The sequence below is a fragment of the Oryzias latipes genome, chromosome 7, assembly GCF_053564925.1.
Source record: "Oryzias latipes strain Hd-rR chromosome 7, Olatipes_Hd-rR_3.1".
NCBI lineage: Eukaryota > Metazoa > Chordata > Actinopteri > Beloniformes > Adrianichthyidae > Oryzias > Oryzias latipes.
The window spans coordinates 26,292,857-26,313,471 of record NC_136243.1 but is presented as its reverse complement, the minus strand read 5'-3'; the positions used below and the strand labels follow the sequence as shown (position 1 = coordinate 26,313,471).

Below are 20,615 nucleotides of genomic sequence, written 5' to 3'. Positions count from 1 at the left end.
TCAAAAATGGAGCTGGTGCAGTGGTTAGCACTCTTGCCTCACATTGAGAAGGCCCTGGTTCAAATCCCAGGGGGAGTTCTTGGGCCATGCGCAACTCTTTTATCTTCCATTGTGGCGTTGAAGAAAAATGTGAGCGATTTGAACAAATAAAAGGTTTGTCTGTGTTTAGGTTTTTTAACTGACATGATCATATATTAGTCATATAAAGTGTTTTTTATTTTATTTTTATTAAACCACTGCTGACATTGCACTAAAGTAAGAGGCCTTGTGCGGTTAACCTCTCCTCAAAGATGCAGACGTCTGATTACTGAGCAACACAATGACTTAATCTATTGCCAGACCTGCTTTAGAAAAAGTTTAAAGCACTTTTCTTTTTTAATCTTTAGCTGCACAATAGTGTTTAGTTGCTGTTCGGAGGCAACATTCTTTTAAAGTATTTGATAATCTGCTGCAGCAGAAGGATCTTCATTTATTTTGAAAGGAATTTGCACGTCCTTCAGAAAAAGTAATAAAGTTATCTTTAGAAAACGATCACACTGTTATAATTCAATTATTGTAAATATTTGAAAGCTACATTTCATTAAGGAATAGATCAATAGTCACAAAAGCATAAAAAAGTGTATTTTTCTATATGGCGAGGTGGGATTTTATGGCTTTGGTCTGTACAAAACGGTCCCAAATGACTCTTTTAGCGTTAAAGCTTGCAGAGCTCTGAGTTTGCATGTTCTCCTTGTGTATGGCACTCCTAAAACATGCTTCATGGGGGAATCAGCCACTCTTGTCCCCATGTATGACTGAGATTGTGTATAGGTGTGTGGTCCTGCAACAGACTGGTGACCTGTCCAGGGTGTACCCCCTACTTCACTCAATAGTAGCAAGGATAGGCTCCAGCAACCCCATGGAAAAATGATTAAATGAAAAAACTAGTGACAAGTTAGTGTTCAACAAGAGGATTGGATTCTCTGCTCGCCTCTTCGTGCTCAGGAGCAGAGGGGTTGTTAGTCTCTTTTTCTACACTATGCAACACTTTTTTCATTTTCTTTACAGTATAAAAAAAAGCACCCATCCATTCATTCCTCCATTTTCCGAACCGTCTGAATCCCTTTTGGGGTCCTGGAGTTGCTGGAGCCAACCCAGCTACTGTTGGATGAAGGCGGGGTCCACCATTATTAGTTCACCACACACATACACACACACACACACACCCCTAGGGGTAATTAAGAGACACCAGTGAACCTATGAAGACTGTTTTTGGACTGTGGGAGGAACGTAGACACACATGCACAGGGAGAACTTGCAAACTCCACACAGAAAGATCCTAGCAAGGATTCAAACCTTCTTACTTTGAGGAGAGCGTGCCAACCACTGCACCGCCGTGCACCTTTTGGAGAAAACATCTTCATTTATTCAGTAGGTCAGTTTTTAATCATTTTTGTCAAGCTGCATTCCAGGTTTCAGATAAAGAGGAAAACAGAATCTCATATAGACATAAAACTGAATTTGATAATAATTTTTATTTAAAAGCTTTACATCAACTCAGCTGGAGTCTTTTTCATTAAATCTGTGGCTATTGTTTGGTTACTGCACATTATTTTTGGTGTTTGATCAATTATTCAACCTGTAGTTTTTTTCTCCTTTTTATCCATTGCATTTTCTGTATTCACCACCAGGGGGCACCACAGTCTCAGACTAGTGGAAAGCACCATCAAGGGAATTTTTAAACATCTTTTCCAGCAGTTTCCATTTACAGCAAGTAAAGACAAGAGCAGACGACCGTTATATTCCATCTCATCCTTTATTCAGTTTATGAGCAAGCATCAACTTCACCACAATTCACCTTTCAACTGATAGAAAAGTGAGAGCAGCTCCGAGCACAAAGGAAGCGTCCGACCGTACCAACATCACCAATGTCCCATTTCAACCAAAAGTTCCAAACAAAACATCAAAATAATAATGACTCTAGAGTGTCGGCGACGTGAACGGGAGAACCAGTAGTGTCTGGCAGCGTCTTTCTGACTCAAGCAGAGTCGAATCCGCCGCAGTGTTACAAAGCAACCTGAACATCGAACACCGGGAAACAAGTCTTCAATCACAGACCTGCAGATGTTGGAGACTCATCAGTGTGAACACGCCACCAAGTCGTGGAACGGGATCCGTGCTCTCACGAGTTTTGGAGTGACCGCCCCGCTGCCCTCAAAAGACTTTCTTAACAGGACGTTTCAAATGTGAGACTCCCACTGCACACAGACAGGTAAGTTAGCAGTGAGCCCATGGAGCAATTTGTACATCTTTTTCAGGTGGATTCATGATTTAGCACGTTAGATAAAGATGATACAATACCGACCTACGTTCTCTACACATCAACAAGAAACACAGGACACTTTGTAAAATGTTTGCACCTGCGATGGACAATGAAGGTCCAAGTCTGTCCCCGCAGCTACGAAGGGGTAAAAACGCCACAAATCAAAGAGCATGGATGCATGTTTTGTCATTTGAATCCCGCTATGATCGGTAAAAGGCACACTCTTCTTTCACACCAAATCATCACGGAGGGGAGACTGGTCATTACGTTTCCACCACAGGCCCAAACTCTTTTTGTTCCCCCCCTTAAGAATCAAAACAGTAGATCAAACTCTTTCCTTGAATCTGTTTTGGCCTCCTGGCAGGATGGACATGCAGAAAAAAGAAGGTTTGGGCAGCAGCTCCTTTTTATCCTGGTTAATGCCACTTTTCTGCTTATTATAATGCCTCAAACGTACAAGAAAGAACGCGGCGCCCAAATGCATGAGACAAACACTACGCAGCTGACGTGGGAGGAGCTTAATTATCAGGTGAATGTGAAAATCTATTTACAACAGAGTCTAAGAGGAAGGACAGGCGCGGCACACTTTCCCAAACGGCGGTATAAGCGTCACACTACTACCAGCAGGAAAGGAAGTTCATCAAATGTAAACAAATATCTTAGAACAACTCTAAAGTACAACTCCATTTACAAGAAAATCTAGTGGTCTGTTACAAAAACAAAAAAACAATCCCCATTTAAGATCCAAATAAGATGCGCCCATCTTGAAGTGTTTTCCTCCTGAAAGCAACACCACAGAAGAACAACGCGGTCTGTGAGGTTTCACAGAGAGAAAACACTTGCAGAAACATTAAATGTTTCAAGGAGAATAGCCGTGCTGTTGAAAAAAGCAAATCCAACACAACTCTTGGTGAACCTCTCTCCACACAAACTACGTCATGATTCATCCAGTCTCCACTACTCCTCAGTCTGGTAAATGATGCTGTTTCAATCCTTTGAAAGGTTTCTCTTCGGTTCTCCTGTTAGCACAGCAGGACTGGAGAAAAAGGCTTCAACGCTGCCGAGTCGCTCCAGACGTCGGCCAACATCTCGCTTCCTTTCCTCCAGATCAACAGCCCCGCCCACCTGCTGCTTGTCCAGTACCACACAAAATGTACATTTCTTTCTACACAATATTTCCCTGCGTGTCATCACTCCAGACAAACACAAAGTCCCCTTCTGTACAACAGAGAGCTCTACGGGAATGAAAGACCGCAAACGCCGGGACTTCATCAAGCAGCTCTGCTCACAACAAATCCACAACGGCTGAAAAAAAAGGGGAAAAAAAGACAAAATGGACGTCACTTTGCCATGGAAACCTCTGCAGAACAGTCCTGGGTTTCTTGTCATGAGGCAGCAGTTTTGTACAAGCGTGACAGGACAGCTTTTGCAGAAAAGAGGCGACATGCAACGGGCCTGTGGGACACACATTTTCTACATCACATACCGAGTCTGTTTAGATATTCGACCCGCTGAGCTGAGGGGGGGCCTTCACTAACACACTAATTACATGGTTTCCTCATATTTACAAAATCTTTAAAAAGTAATTTCTTCTTCTACACATAAGACTTCCCAAACGTCCCCATGCACTAAAGGTAGTCAAAAGAAAGAGAAACTGCAGGCTACGTGTTAAAATCCTTGCTCTGTGGACGAGAAGCGTTTAGAGCGGCGGGAAAATAGGAACAAACACCAGGAAAGGAAATGATTCTCCTTCTGAAAGCCTTTGAGAACAGAAAGTGCAGCGTCGGCTTCCTCAAACAGTTTTCATGGGAATTAGAATAAATAAAAAACGGGAAAAGTAAAAAGGAGCAATCCGGTGAAGACTACACTACACGGAGAACCACCACGAAGATAAGAACAGGAAAGCCTCGACCAGATACAAGCTGGAAGATTTTTTTTTTATATATATATATATATATATATATATATATATATATATATATATATATATATATATATATATATATATATATATATATATATATATATATATATATATAAATATCTCATGGCTGTTTGACATGAAACTGTAGGAGGCGCTGTGTGCGAAGCAGTGGAGGTGTCAGGGGGGTGATGTGTGTGTCAGAGCGCGTTTGGCGTTTCAGTAGGTGAGGGTGGAGTCATCCCACTCCAGCTGCTGCTGTCTGCTCGCTCCCTGCTTGTCCTCCGGCTCGCCGCCCTCTTCGTCCTCGCTGGTATCTGACTCAGCGCTCGTGATGTCATCTTCCTCCTCCCCGTCCTCACTCTCCTCCTCCTCTTCCTCCTCCTCCTCACTGCTGTGCTGGTCCTCGTAGGTCTGGTAAAATGAAAGTGCATCGTTGGGAATCTATTGTCACTGACAGGAATATGAAAACTCATGAAGCAGATCTGGCTCCAGAGGAGTTTAGGATTTTTAAAACACATTTATTTGAAGTCTAACAACAAAAAAATCAAACTTTAAATGTAAATAAAACCACAAAAATAAGATCAAATGGTAAAAAAAAACTGTATGCTGCATCCCTATTTACTGAATACCATCACCTGGGTCTGTTTTGGTTCCTTGAACTACAGAAGTTGTGTTCTTCTTCCAGACAAATACTGCGCTGGATAATTTTGGAGTCGCACTTGCTTAATTTTATCAACTCCATGTCATCTGGACGCGACGAGTGAGCACGAGTGCTGCTGCCGCCGTGCAGCGGTGAACACTAGAGGCAGAGCTAAAAGATTAGCTGCAGTTGCCTCGCTGATGCTGAAGTAGTTTCACTCGTTTCATTGCCGCTTCCACTTTACGGGCTCAAGTCTTTGTTTTTCAGACAAGCTGTAATTTCTAGCAATATAAAATATCGAGTGCGAAACTGAAACGATACGTTAGGAACCTGAGTTGAAGCTACATTTACTCATAGCCCTATTTTTTGTCTGCTCTATGTCATAGAGACTTGTGGGTCCTGAACCACATCACAAAGAAAAAATAAAATGCACAATGGGTGGGAATGTCACTGTGTTTAACTGATTCTTTTACTTTGAAAAACACAGCCTAACTTACAAGCTGTTTCCCAAACCAGTGAAGAGGTTTCTGCTCTGCCGGTGGAGCCTTAGACGCTATCGAATCACGTTTCCAGACTTACCTCTGATTCAACGGGTTTTCATGGATATTATGATAAGTTTAAATACATTTAGATAAAAACCCAATTCACTTGTTGGGTGTTTTTGGCCACTAGATGGCGTGGAGGGGCAAATGAAGCTCCAAGACGCTTCAATTCCTCCACCAGGACCACTATGATGTTCTTGCAGTTTTAAAACATCTGCAAGTTTCTACTACATTTGTAAACTGCAGGCTGCAGCTGGAGGAATAAAAAGCTGTTCCTTCCAGTTTTCAGCCTATATTATAATCTACAGTTTATTTATTTGCTTTTTAAAAATAAATTCTTGAAATGTATAAAGCCTTGTTCGGTGTTTATGGCATTTGCTTATGTAACCCAACAGCAGCTAATCTGTGAAGTAACACAAATGTGTGTTCATTCATTAAGAGCTATGAATCCTTACAACAAATATTTATGTCCCGTCAACAAAAGGACTCAATCAAATACGTTTTTGAAGACAAAGAAAAATTTATTCTATGGTTTATGGTAGTGAGATCAAACTACGGTGGGAAATCAGATCAACAAACCACTCATAGCAAAAAAACTATTAAAAATCAAAACGATAATTAAAAAAAGGCCAAACACATAATAAAAATAATAAAAATAACAAGATTACATTTTAGAAATACAACTAAATTCCAGAAACCAAAATGTATAAAAAAGACAATTCCACGAAATAAAATAAAAAGAAAACATTTTCAAAAACAAAAGTAATTTCCAAAAATCAAAAAGAACTGTCATAAAATAAAACACAACAAGACACCGGAAAAGGCAGGTATTATGGGACATCACAGATTGGATGATGACATTAATTTGGCATGGCAATATCTTTGAACTATGGAAGGCACTGCCATATCTACGAACTAAATGATTACATTGTTTCTACGAAAAAGCTTTTCGTTGCCACAGAATAATTCAATCAATAGAAAAATTTAATTGTTCCCTCAAAATATTTATTTATTTGAATGAAAGACGCATTTAAAATGAGGAAAATCAGCAATAGTTACTTGTAGGGTAGTCTCTCTTTTCTGACTAGCCCCAATTTGGTGGAAAATGAAGCAAATCTTCTCATCTATTAGTCAGATTTGCCATGTTTGACTTTGCAAAATGTGTAGACAACTGTTGTATATAGAGGCAGTGGCAAAATATATTTTATTTATATTATTGTTTAAACCAGTTATCTTATTTACAGTCAATATGTATGTTTGTTTCCAGGTTGAAAATACTGGGTGTAAAAGGTCGTATTTGCCTGGTTTCCACTGTGTGGTCGGGTATTTGAGCATTTCCATTATAAGCCTGTATTGTTCCACTTGATAAGATTTTGTGCTCAAAATTTTCAATTTGAATGATATTATTTCATGGGAACAATTGAATTATTCTGTGGGAACGAAATAAGAATTTGTTCAAACGAATTATTATTTCCAGGGAAGGGATTACTATTTGGTGGGAAAGAATGAGTCTTTTTTTTCACATGTCAAGTCAAAGGCTCCGTATCGAACAGACGTTTCTTTCCAGCCACTGTAAAAGTTCGGTGATTGCTTAACCCTGTACCACAGTTCAGGCTAAACCTCCTTCTGCAAAACTCAAACAAACATCATCATCCAGTCTGGGATGTCCCAAAGTGCCTACATTTTAAAGTTTCTTATTCCTTATTTCACTTTGATTTCTGGAAATTACCTTCTGATTTCCAAAAGGCACTTTTTATGCTTTGGTTTCTGGAATTTTGTTGTTTCTAAAACAATAAATCAGCAAAATGACATTTCTTTATTGTGTTTTTTCATTGCTTTGCTTTTTTACTTTGTCGGTTTTTGTGTTGAGTGATTTGTTGATGTGTTTGGCACTTCAGGGCCACCGTACTGCACAAGTTTCAGTTTCATAAATGTGCAACAGCAGCTACCCCCCCACCCGCATAACTGTCAATTATCAGGACTAAGAGGAAAAATGAGGTCAGTATCAGCAGCATCACACGGAATATATAAGCTGATAAAGAAAACGCCGTCTCAGCAGCAGCCAACCACGTTTTGTTAAGAAGTTGAATTCTATTTAAAGCTTTTACCGACAGATCCCTCAGCCTCACCCCAGAATGGTTCCCTTCTTACCTCCATGGGGTTAACGGTGATGGTGAGGGCAGAATCATCCCAGTCCATCTCATTCTCCTTGCCGTTCTCCTGGTCTCTCATGGTGCGTTGATGTGCTGCTCGGATGCGGAAGACGCCAAGAACAATCATGAACACCAGGAAGCTGACGCACACCACGATGACAACGGTGGCAGCACTGGGAACCACTACAGGAACACAAACACAGAAGAAGATAATCACTCAGGAGGGAGGAGAACTCATTTGAAGGGCTGCTTCAAATGAACCCATCAGCATAAAGGCCTGTTTATACTTCATAGAGGTGTGGATTTTTTTGAGACCATCAGAAGGTTATCGCCCAAAACACGGGCAAATGCGACTCAAGCTGATGCCATCCTCTGTGTTTCATGCCCAAAGTACAAGTTTTGAAGACAAGCCTGCTATTACTGCATTCTAAATTTCCTTCTGACTCAGTTCCAAAATACAAAGAAAACCCAATATTTTCACTGCATATCTACTTTCTTATATAACTATAACTTCAGCTGTATGTAAAAACAACCTGATGTTCCACCTACCTTGTCTTGTCCACACCAATAATTAACAACTTATATATATAGATGTCAGCATGTTCAGAAAAACTTTAAAATACCAAACCACTGAAGCACTGGAGACAATCACATCATCAGGCTTGAGAAGTATAAATGCCACTCAGAAGTTAGCCGCAGTCATGCAAGCAAAGCCGCCCAACCTTAGTCTGAACTAGACCGGACGATTGCTGTAGATTGATGCAGTGACCGATCGCTATGAAGTGTCAACCAACCCTAAGGGTAGCTCCCATGTTCAGAGGGCCCCTTGGCTCGGAATGGGTAAAGGAGCTGCACATGAACACTTTCTGCAGAAGTGGCTGTAAGGCTTTCTTTAAATCGCTCTGATGGCCTCCTGTCCACTTAACCTCACGTCGTCAGGACAGGACCTGTGTGGTGCAATGGCTGTCGAGCTGTGAGCCTATCGACCAATAAGTAAAGCTGAAGTAGAAAAAGTTGTGCTCAAATGTAACACTCTAGTGTAATCCCTAAACATGTGCCGCTCTAAAAAAAACAGAAAACAGCTGGGGTTTTGTTTCCTGGACATTTTGTTTCAACAAAATCCAAGCAGCGCCGGCTTTTACACTGACCAGATATTCCCCTAAAACCAGTTTGATTTTAGATTTCTGAATGACAGAGAACAAAAGAAAGAGTTCTGAATGATTTAACAAGCACAAATGTCGTTTAAATAGCTTAAGATAATGAGTTTGAAAACAGTATCGCAGGAAGCAATTCTGAGGACCTTAAGCTAATTTTACACATTAAATAATAAACAACATGACTCATCGAACCCGATCTTCTTTGAGAATTAGTTTCCTTTCATGTTTCTTATGTGGAAAAGTTGATTCCACATTCCAAGGGCATCTTTTAAACGTCTTTTCCCTTCATACTTTTGCCGTTCAGAGCTGTGGATGCTGCGCTGAAGGTGAAGATGACAGAACAAAACTTCAAAGGTTAAATGAACTACTCTAAATGTATCTGCCAACAGTTTACAGATTAAAAACACACATTTTATAAGCAGACTTCTCTTTGTGAAACTGTGACAGCGGATAAACGGGTTAATACGAGTAAAACACTTATCTAGTGAATACGCTCATCCCATAAGTGTGTGTGTGTGGGGGAGAAGTGATGTCTGCATCAAATGAGGTCTCTTGGTAATGCTAATCCTCTGAAAATGGGGCTTAAGACTGCAGATATGATTCATTAAAAGGTTTTCCTTTCAGGGAAAAACAAGAGAACAGTCTGGCAGTTGAGCTGAAGCGTTTCATATCGAGCTCTCAGCTACCTGACGCCTGGTGAGCGTTCACCAGGTTGTGTCCTGACAGATCCACAGAGGCATGGTGGACGGGGTTGATGAAGCTGGGCTGCACCATGGCGTTGTTGGCGTGCTCCACAGGAACAGCTGTGTGGATCACATTCACCTGGACAGAACAGAAACATTAGAGAAGGCCCCACAATAGGAGTGAATATTAGTTTTAGGACGCGGCGTATGAACCGTACCTCAACCTTGAAGTCGTTGCTGATATAGCGACCGTTGAGCTCAGAGCAGACCAGCTTGAACTTCCTGTCGAACAGAGCTTCGGTGTGCCAGTTCTTGTAACGGATCAGGTGCAGGACCTGCTCATAGTTGGCCATGGTGTTCACACCTGAATTGGGTCAGACACAGCATAAGCTTTCACCTGGAGGTGCCCAAACAGCTCCTAAAGACTCACTTGGAAGAAAATCCTGTTTTTGGTGTTTTAACATGGTCTGAGACAAGATAAGATAGGATAAAGATACTTTATTGATCTCAGCGAGGGAAATTTGGGTGCTGCAGCAACCATGTACAGGCTCAAACAACAATAAAACAATGAGTGGCAAAGGAAAGCAATCAGTCAGATAACATTGGCATTTTCTCATGATGGAGGACATGTATAAAGAAAAATAAATTTCGGAGTATTTCTAATCATAGAAATCATTGTGAATCAAGAGAAGACAAAAAAATGCTGTTCGAGAAACAGCATACTGGCAGAGTAGATAATATGCTGGACGGGCAACAATCTTCCTGCTCCTCAATGGGAGGAACATTTCTAAAACTAAAAACTGCATTATCATAATTGAAAGACCACTGGGGGCACTTAAGAAACTAGATCAGAAGATGATCGGACTGGGATTTTAACCTTACTAGAATCAACATTGGTGGGGAAGGTTTGCAGTTTGTTGATTTTTCAGAATTATTTTTTTGACACTTTCACTTCCTGCTTTGGCTTTTAAATTCAGTGACAGAGACATTTTAAGCAGCCCTCCCTCTCCCTCCCTCGCTCACAAACACAACAAGAATTTATTGTCTATAGTCTATGTGCAGCCAAACTGGTGTAGTGCAACCTGCTCAGTTCATGTTCTGCTTGTATGTTTAATTTTCTAATTGTCCTTTTCCTGCTTTGCTCCATCTGTTTATCTCCTACACATCATCACCCACCTCTGAAGTCCAAATCATGGTTTATTTCCCCACTTGACTTATTTTATTGGTTCTTATCTCGTGTTTTTAACCCTCTTTCTTATTGTTTTGTACTTTGGTCAACACCAGTTGTTTTTAAAAGTGCTCAGTACAGAAATTGAACTTAGTGTTTAAAAGGCCAGAGCTGGGTATGTACCGGTGATGATGAGGCCCAGGTTGGAGGAGCTCATTTCTAAGGCACGCTGCTGCAGCTGAGACGGGTCCATCTCCAGGCTCTCGTGCTCTCCATCCAGTTCTTCTCCCATCACAGAGACCTCACAAAAGTCCAAGTTGTGCATGATCTCCTCCGACACCACAGTCTCTTGCACTGAAACATCCATAAAAAAACAGTAGAAGAAGCTGTGAAAACTAAAATTCTGCAACAATGATAATGTGATCTGATGTTAAAAACAAGAAGATTAATATCATTCAACAATATTTTAAAATTTGTGTAAATCTGCCAACAATTTTCAAGAAAAAATTGAAAGGAAAATAATTTACAAATATAGTCAGTCTTGAAAATACAAAAAAGTTATTGGATGTAATTTAAACATTTTCTGACAACATTATTGCTCATGAAAAATGTTGATCTATTTTCTCAGATAGAAGCAGGTCTAATTTCTCCCCAACAACACAGTGGGTTTCCTCTTCCAGTCCATATTTGATTGGTCAAGTCATTTAAACTTAATGGGCCTTTTTCCCCCCCAGACAGATTAGTATAAAGACCTACTCCAATAAAAATCATGTTTTTGGTGTTTTTAACATGTTCTTGTGGGAATTTTCTGATGAAGGAAAAGCCATATGAAGAAAATTAAGATGTAGTTGCATTTCTGAGTATTTCTTTGTTCAAATTGTTGTGAATCAGGAGCAGACGCAAAATATGCTGTTTGAGAAAGATTGTATTTGTGACATAGAAAATACACCACAACTTCATGTGTCACAAGCTCCCTGTCCCGCTCAGCACCAAGGAGGGTTGCTGCACACCAGCGGTAACTCAGAGGGGAATTTCTAATAAACTCCTGCTGCTCTGCAGAAACTACGGCCTAGAAAACAACACAGGTTTTTTTTAATATTGGCTGAAAACGGCATAATTATAATTAAAAGACCACAGGGAACGCTTTGAAAATAGGTCAAAAGATGATCCAAGTGGGTCTTTAATTTCATTCAATTGTAAAGTTTTAACACAGCAATCCACATTCTAAAAGTCAAACGGATGTTAAACAGAAAAGTTAACTTTCCCACCTATCATTCTGATTTGTTATTCATTTCCTTTTGGCACCCGGCAACCATGGGGAACAGAATCTGAACTATCTAAGCCCCATAAGTCCCATATGGCCTTTCTCACCACAGGATATTGCATGTCACCTCATGTCACTGTGCCTGTGTGAGCCTCTGAGCACGCCCATTGTCTTCCCTCTACCTAACTGATGTGGAGATCTAACAGATGGCACGTCTGGCCCCGACTAGTCCTATAAACAACAACTTATCTTTTCTCATTCTCTTAAAACACGAGACTAATCCTCTAGAAAACAAGCTGTAAGGCTTAATCGAAGCTAACCTTTGCAGTAAATGAACCGCTCCTGTGGATCCATTCTTTCAGTAGTTTCAGTAACCACAATGAAAGGACAACCTACATACAAGAATATGTGTAGCCACATTCAAAACAGCATTAACTATGATATGAACTACAGGGTCAAATTTGTTGCTACTTCCACTTAACGACTGTTGAACCTGCTTATTGTGGCCCGTCTTACCTGTGGGGTCATCGTCCGCTCCGTCTGCAGCTTCGGGCTCGGTGTCGGCCTCTACTTCACGCGTGATGGTGCTCACAATACGCAGCTCGGGGAAGAGTGTCACTCCTTCCTGACTCTCAAACTCAGCGGCGCTGCGGGCGAAGTGGTCGATGCCGCTGAGGCTGATCTTTGGCTCCTCTGGCTGCAGCACCATCACATAACCTTCAGCATCAGGCACGGACACGCAGGCGTCCTCGTTGAAGCATCTGCGGAGGAGTGAACATTCATCACCTTGACCCCCAAAACTTTGGGAAGTTGAATTGTTTTTCCGCTCTATATGTAGATGTACACAACCTGATGAACACAAGTCAAATAAAAACAAAAACACTTCCATAACACTGCCCAGAAATTAAGAGAATAAACAAAGGTTTTTAGCAAATATAGTTGAAGAATTGATCCTCAGCTCTTGGGTGAATCTATATAAAAAGTGAATGCTGATAACTGTGGTTTTTTTTAGAACTGTGTTTTTTTGGTCTTGCCTGCAGCTACAGCACCTTGCAATCCCTTATAGTCACTCTTTGACTATGTATACCGAAAAATTCCAGCGTCAAATAGGAGGCCATCTGTCTGACAGCTAAAGCTTGACTGAAAGTGGGTCAGGATCCCAAAAACAACAACACAACTACAGCAGAAAGGCTAAAAAAAAAAGCAATCCAGGTGTTGCAGAGGCTCAGTCCCGGTCCAGACCTCAACCTGACAGAAGAAATACTGCAAGAGCAAGCTATTAAAAATAACCATATAACTCCAATGAACCGCATGAAATCTTAAAAAAACTATGTAGTAATTCTAAAAATCTGAAAGAACATGATTACTTTTACTTATTACTGCAGAGCGTTGGTTTAAAAGTTTCAAAATGATTGAACAGCTGACCTTTATTTGTAAACAAAAAAATTCCCACAATAATATTCATTTCTGGTCATCTGAATTAGATTTAAATCATGATTTAAAAAATAATAATTAATGTTGGTGTGTTATTCTGTGCATCTAAGCTTCTAAGAAAACTATTTGAATTTGCGTTGAATGTAAAGCCACAGACACGTGTAAAGTCCGTCCTGTGGGCAAAATGGATTCAAATTCCCACCGGCCTGCAGGCTCCTGTCATAAAATCAATAATATGCAGCCCCCCAGACATTTCTAAGAACTGTGTGTACAGTTTCTTGATTGGGATTGGCTAAATTAAGTAATACGCTGAAATAAACCTGAAGGGCTATTTGACCTTCAGGCCTTTAGGGCCAAACGAGAAGAACAGATTTATTTGCTTCTGTGATCAAAGCCACAACGGTTTGTACTTCTAAATAAGATAACTATTTTCATTTTCCTGTTCATTTACATTGGAAGTTTGCAGACAGAATTTAATGGTAAATAATATGTAAACTTTTTATGTATGGTAACTTCAGATTTAAAGTTATTTTTTCTAGACTTTTAGTCTTCCACTATGAAATTTACTGTAATTTTGGTCAAATGTATTTAGATGTATTCCTGTTCTATGAGAAGAAATGAAAAGTATCCCATTGCAATACATTTTTCATTAAATAGTTCATTTGCATGTATTGTTATTGTAAAAGAGCAATAACCAGCCTCACACATTTTCCCCTTTTGGTCCTCTTTGCAAAACGCTTGGACAAACCTGTTCTAGAAAAACGCACTGAACTCTAGGAAGAGACGTGTACAGAGAGAGCATATGGAAACGGAATTGTTTGTGTTACATACTTGACCGTGGTGGCGACTCGAAGATGCCTGATGCCTGGCGTCGGGAACTGACGGGAGTTCAAGTAGGAGATATGCTGCATGACTTTGTCAAAGGCATCAATGTCTTCCCCTTCCACGGTCAGGGAGGACTGGTTCGGGTTGAATTCAACCTGAGATGAGAAAAAAAACAGCCACACTTTTGAGCTGTGCTCTTAGAAAACCATAGAAACAGATTAGTGTCAAAAAGTCACATGGGAAAGACTGAGACAATACACAAAAGGGCTGTGATATTTTAGTTCTTTTTATTTACATTGCTTCTTTAAAAACTTCTAGAAGTCGTACTTTATCCATAAAAACATAACCTTTGACACAGGATAGCAACTGTTTTGCCACACACAGCTGCCCTCAGCCTGACTTCGGCACATTCCTGCTCTCACCTTGACAGACGATGCCACCTCCTCCGGCAGCTGCACATCCAGTCCTTCTTTGCAGGTATACAAGCAGTCAATCACTTTTTTGTTCTCCAGTTTACCAGAGCGAATGATCAACCCGGCCAGATTCCCTCGGAAAAACTGAGCCATCCGGGCGTTTCCACCTGGTTTCGCCAGAACGGAGACGCAGCAGAACAAAGACAGACAAAAAGAGCCCGTCAGGAGTGCATTCCACAAACATCCCCCTTTCAGGAATCACAATTCAAGCATGCCGTCTCTGTCAACCAAGCTGGCATGAATGGATTTCATGCGAGTTAGTGTGTGTGTTTAATAAAAAGGCCTCCGGCCCCGGAGGGGGAAACAAGCAAATGATAGATGAGCTTATGCGCGCTTAAGCACATGCAACTTTTGCACAAATGGAGTGAACTGGAGCCTTTCTTTGAAAAAGAGAGGCATGAACACACACAAAAAAGAAATTAAAAAAAAGGGTGAAATTCCAGGCACTGTAATAATGTTTACAACTCAAATTCAGGACCGGGAAATGCTCTGAATTTTTTTCTCTCACACAAAAGTGTGGATATTTTTCTGATGGAAAATTCTTCTTCAGGTTTTCCTGCTAAGTGAAAGTTATCACCCAAATCTTTGATGCATAACTGTGAGGAGGAAATTAAAAGGGGACAAAAAAATGAATGTAATAACTCAAATGACCAAAAACCCTCTCATGCCGCATTCAAATCTAAAGATCTTTTTGTGTCTAGCATGTTGAATGATATGAGTATATGCAGTTAGCATGGTGGGACTTTGAGGGAACATGGACATTTCTGAGGAGAAAAGGGGAAGACTTGAGCAACCTGAGGTGGGCTCAGGGGCCGTCTCAGTTTCATTGTCATGTCCTGAGTTTTCTGTAAAGGACGGAAATGACAGAGCAGGTAGAGACAGTGAGGAAAGATCTGCAGAAGACTTGATGTTTGAGACTTCAGAAGGTGTATCACACTGTTCAGTAACTGAAAAATGAAAGTTATGTTTTAAAGACCCACTCTGATGTTTTTAACGTGTTCTTGTGGCCTTTTTTCATTATGGAGGACATACATAAAGAAAGTTAAGCTTAAAATTAAACTTCTAAGTATTTTTTATTCAAATTGTTGTGAATCAAAGCAGATGAAAAATTCTGTGTGAAAAAAAGCGTTTTTATTACAGTAGGCGGGTCACAACCTCCCTGCTCCGCTCTATTCCAAAGCATCCGCTTGCAGACAAGTAGATTCATGAACGTCTTTGTTTTCCTCGTCTGAGCTGACATCTGACTCAAAACTGTACGCCTGGATAGCTCTGATATTAATCCCCATTTTTGTTGCATCTGTTATGTTAGGTTGGGGGTGTGAGGGGCTTTAAGCTAGCAGGAGAGTGTGTAGACAAATGGATATCAGGCAGTAGGGCGGGCTTATTCAGCCAATTTTTAATGTACTACTGTGGTTCTGATGAAATTATGTTCTAGAAAATGACAAAGGTTTTTTTTTATTTTGGCTAAATAATCATAATCGTAATTAAAAAAAAAGGGAAGCTTTTAAAATAGACCAGAAGATGATCGGAGTGGGTCTTTAAAGAAGTTCTAACACAAAAGTAGCACCAACCAAAATTTCTAACATTTTTCTCTTTAAGTCAAAAATGATGAGATGACTGGTTTACCTTGCCAGCAGGCACCAATGGTGAGCTGAGTTTCGATCTTGGTGGCGTGCAGCGGGTAGTCCTCTGTGACTAGGAAGGGCTCGAAGGTTGTTCCGTCCACAAAGAGAGAAGCAGTGGGGAACTCCACGTTGAGAACGTAGTGATGCCATTCTTTGTCACATACCTGCAGCAAAGAGGAAACAATCAGACACTTCCATTTCCGATCACTTATCTTTTCCAACCACAGGTCTCTGAGGCGGCACAGGAGGCTGCTGACCTGGTCGAGCTTCCAGTGAAACTCTGCTGGTTTGTAGGTCTCTGCCTCACTTGGGTCCTGGCGCAGCAAAAAGATAAGCCTGCAGTTGTGGACGTAGAGCGAGTAATGGTGTCTGTTCATGTCTGCAGAGGAGAAGAATATGAACGATCATTAATAATACACAACTCCAAAATACAACTTACTGAGAGCTCCACCCACATTTGGAAATACAGTATGTTGTTCTGTGAAATTAGCGTTACACTGTTTTATTGAAGATCAAGGCTCCACCCATCAGTTTCCAATTTACTGGTCATTCACTGTACCTCAAAAATGGACTTTTTGATATTTCTCTCTCTTTTTTTAAGAGCAAATTTGTTTCAGTGGTTACATTTCTTACACAGAAATTACAGATCATTCCGTTTTATCTTTTGACTCTTGGATGGACATAAGAAATGCAGTTTTTTTTTATTTGTTTCTGCATTAAGCTGTGAGGCAGAGGGAAACTAACAGCTATTTACAACATGGGTAAAAATAGACTGAAAATCAAAAGTATTTTTGATGTAAGCTTCAGCACGTATTAAACAAATCCTTTTTAGCCATTTATGGTCAACCAACTTCATAGGATTTAAGATCAAACACCTACTGGACAAAAAAAATTGATTTCCCACTTTGCTCACTGGCATTTCACACTGCTGTGGTGGATTTCAAAGTATTGGTTGTCATTGAATGTGTTGGTCAGATGGACAGACATGGAGATCATGAATGGTGTGCTGAGGTCATGAGGATGGAAGCATCCTATCCAGGGCACAGCCGTTCAGATGTAATCCGTCTTATATAAGCAGCCCTGCTGAAGCGGATGAAGCTCCGCCCCCCTCTCTGAACAGGTCAGAGACTGTACAGTCAATAGGATCAAGGAGGCTGCGACTGTAATAACAACATCAGTGAAATGTCACAGAGATTTCATTTTTTTAGATCTATACCAGTGCTGTTTTATAAAAGCTTTATTATATCAAAAACCACATCAGAGGCAGCTTAAGAGCAAAAATGTAAATATTATACAGCTAAATCAAATCGAGGAAATCTGTTACCAGTTTTATCAGAGTTGCAGAGGATAGTCTCCTTCTCGTGGGCGCCGGGGCCGTGTCTCATCCACACGGAGATGGTGAATGGCTCCTTCAGGTTGGTGCTCACTACACCATTAGGAACCTTGATGGCCTGGGTGCCATTGAACTCAAACACCTGGTCGCTGTCGTGGCCATTGTCGGTGGGCAGTCCTATTGTCCAGTTGGCGGAGCTGCTGGGCGCTGGAAGGAGCTCCACAGTACCAGAAGTAGCCCCTAGCAAGCAGAGATGGCAGAGCGTTCACACTGGGTGCCTAAAAAAAAGGAACCCGCCGTGACCACCACCGGTTTGGGTTTTACTTACCGCACAACTTGTGCAGAGACTTCTCAGAGTAGGTGTCACGGTCGCAGCCTTTCCCAATGTGGTTTGTTTCTAGTTCAACACTGGCTCTGATTGAGGAGACTGGCTCATCACAAGTCTCCAAGTGCATGCTGGGAAAAAGGGCCAGACTTCCTGTGCCTGGCTCATACTCAATCCTCTTATTGAAGCCTGGAACAATAACAGAATGACCGGCTGTGATTACAGAAGTTAGGTTTTCGTAAAGGGTCATCTTTCAAGAATCATTTTACTTCTTTTAACGGTGATAAACATTTTATAGCTTACATATAACTGTATTTTTTCTATTTGTACCACTCTTTAGTCACTTTTCTTCCCCAAAGGAGACACGTGTGAACAAACAGGGGAACATCAGGAAATCCTTGCTACCTTGCCAACTGGGTTTGCAGGTGGGCTTGACACTGATTTTGACCAGAACATCCTCAGAGGCCCGGTTCTTTCCGCAGTCGTAGGCGGTCACGGTCAACTTATACATGTGCTCCTTGCCGTAGCTCAGTTTCTCCGTGTTCTTGATGAAACCTGAGAAGAGGGAGAAATAAAGGAGATAAATATTTAACTTTTTTGGTAAAGCAGACAGAACTTGATTTTTTTAAAAGTTCCTTATTTTCCATTTTATTGTTTTACTAGTTGTATCTTCGACATATCAAAGAGAAATATTTGTCAGTCGTAGGACCAACCAGCCTTAAGGAAATTTTTTCATTCTCTTAGCATAATTCCAGCCCCCAGGCTCTGGTGAATTCTAAGTGACAAGTTCTTGGCATCATCGTCCGATCAATAGACAATTTCATGCGCATCATTACAATCAGGGCTTTAGACATGTGCGACAGCTTTATCCACAATGCAAGCAGACAGGGCTTCTTTGTGAAGGTTACCGTCTTTGTCAATGGTGAAGGGCACGTCGGGTGTCACAATCTCATAATTGCAGATTTGGCTGAACTGGAAGGAGCAGTCAGCATCCACTGCCTCCACCTTCAAGATGCTGTCGTATTTCTTTCCCTCAAGAACGGTGGCTTTGTAGGTCTTCTCCTTGAACACTGGGGAGTACTCGTTGATGTCATTCACTTGAATGTGGACAGTCGCCCTGAGGGGAACACGCAATTATTTCTCTGTTAGCTTTTCATCAAATCAATTACTGACGCTTGTCTCAAAACAAAAACAAAAATCTAAATTTGAATCATATGTAGCTTTAAAAGAAAGATATTATATAAAAATATCAGCTTCTGGGATAATTATCCTTAAATGGTCAATTCTCATTTTTACACTTGCGATCAATCAAGTCATTAGGAGCTGAAGATATATATTTTCGTGTTATGATTTAAAAAATTTCCTCTGCATAGTTCCTTGAATGTGGATGGAAACTACAAGGACGTCAGGATGCGCTTGCTAAGAGCTAATAGAGGGAGAAATTATTTTCTCTGCACACAAGGATTGGATGTATTACCCAACCTGGTTTATCCATCTCTCCAACTCATATAAGTAAACCGAAATTTACAACACAAGAAGCCAAAGTCACTTGTAAAATTCTCCCCTTTTTTCTTTTATCATCATTATTTACTTGATGAGGCAACGAAGAGCAAGAATCAGCCTGTCCTGTGTAAGTGAGCGACCAGAGCCAGTTGTCATAACAACCATGAGAGGCGATATTTAAAGCTGCTTGTTTTGCCTGCAGTCTGTTGACTGAACTGATTATTGTCATTTTAATTAAAAAAAGCGGGCAGATCTTTAACATTTATGCTAAGGATGAATTAATAAATCAAAATCAAATGACAACAAGGTAAAGACATTCTTCTTCATGGATTAAAAATCAGTTTAGTGTTAATAAATTGAGGGGGAAAAAACATTTTTCTATTTAACAGTCACTGATCCTGTTGTTCCACCCTAAAAAGATGAAAAAGGTCTGTACTGTTCATCATATTTCAACTTTAACAGGAAGAATGGGAAAAACGTCATTTGTAAAGAATGTATTTGTGTGATAGTGCAGAAAATAAATATTAAGCACCAAAAAATGAGCCTGAATTCTGTCAATCACAGACCTATAACTTCTATTTTAAGAAGCTTTTTTTGTCCTCCTCTCTTTTTCTTGCACTTCTCTCACTAAAAACCTTTTCTGCCAAACATTTTAAAAACAAAAATAAACAAAATAAAAAAATTGATTTTGATTTTGACAAAACGTTTTAGTAAATGGATATTTCAAATAATGTAAATCGCCTTTCCTTTTTTCCCAACATTTAAAGACCCACTCCAATAAAAATGGTGTTTTTAAAATGTTTTTGCAAAATTTTTCTGATAATGAAGGACATGTATAAAAGAATTAGCATTAAAAATGTGTTTCTGAGTATTTCCTCACACAAATTTTGTTGGACCAGGAACAGATGTAAACCGGATGTTTGAAAAAGCTCAGACTTATGACGCAGTAACTGCCGAGGGCGGGCCCAAGTCTCGCATTCTCCGCTCCAATTTGTTAGTTTGGGCTTGTGAGGCGCTTTTCGCTAGTGGGAGAGAGTGTAAACAAAGGTATGCTGGGAAATTAGCTACTCTAACGTCCGCGCCAACATTCACACCCACAGCCCCAAAAGCCAATTTCTGATAAGTTCCTGCAGCTCTGCAGAATACTGGTACGCCTTAAAAACAATGCAGGCTTTTTGATTTAAAAAAAAACCCGGCATAATCATAATTAAAAGACAACTAGGAACGATCTTACTTTTTAAAAAATGGGTTGGAGTGGGACTTT

General features: G+C 40.4%; 1 protein-coding gene across 4 annotated transcripts in view; it reads right to left on the bottom strand.

Moving 5' to 3' along the window:
* Window positions 1–1,776: 1,776 nt before the first annotated feature.
* The window catches only part of clstn1 (calsyntenin 1), a 35,077-nt gene continuing 16,238 nt past the window's right edge, over window positions 1,777–20,615 (bottom strand). For 2 of the 4 annotated variants that reach the window (XM_011476972.3, XM_011476971.4), the window contains 15 exons: window positions 18,757–18,965; window positions 18,254–18,403; window positions 17,852–18,037; window positions 17,515–17,763; window positions 16,448–16,569; window positions 16,192–16,354; window positions 15,360–15,410; window positions 14,515–14,672; window positions 14,099–14,247; window positions 12,350–12,594; window positions 10,753–10,923; window positions 9,620–9,765; window positions 9,405–9,540; window positions 7,560–7,744; window positions 1,777–4,637 (listed from right to left, as the gene is read on the bottom strand). In XM_011476972.3, coding sequence (XP_011475274.1) covers window positions 4,443–4,637; window positions 7,560–7,744; window positions 9,405–9,540; window positions 9,620–9,765; window positions 10,753–10,923; window positions 12,350–12,594; window positions 14,099–14,247; window positions 14,515–14,672; window positions 15,360–15,410; window positions 16,192–16,354; window positions 16,448–16,569; window positions 17,515–17,763; window positions 17,852–18,037; window positions 18,254–18,403; window positions 18,757–18,965 — 2,515 coding nt within the window. In that variant the 3' untranslated portion in view covers window positions 1,777–4,442. The remainder of the gene's footprint in view (window positions 4,638–7,559; window positions 7,745–9,404; window positions 9,541–9,619; window positions 9,766–10,752; window positions 10,924–12,349; window positions 12,595–14,098; window positions 14,248–14,514; window positions 14,673–15,359; window positions 15,411–16,191; window positions 16,355–16,447; window positions 16,570–17,514; window positions 17,764–17,851; window positions 18,038–18,253; window positions 18,404–18,756; window positions 18,966–20,615) is intronic. The other 2 variants (XM_004070386.4, XM_011476973.4) reach the window with 1 other exon arrangement.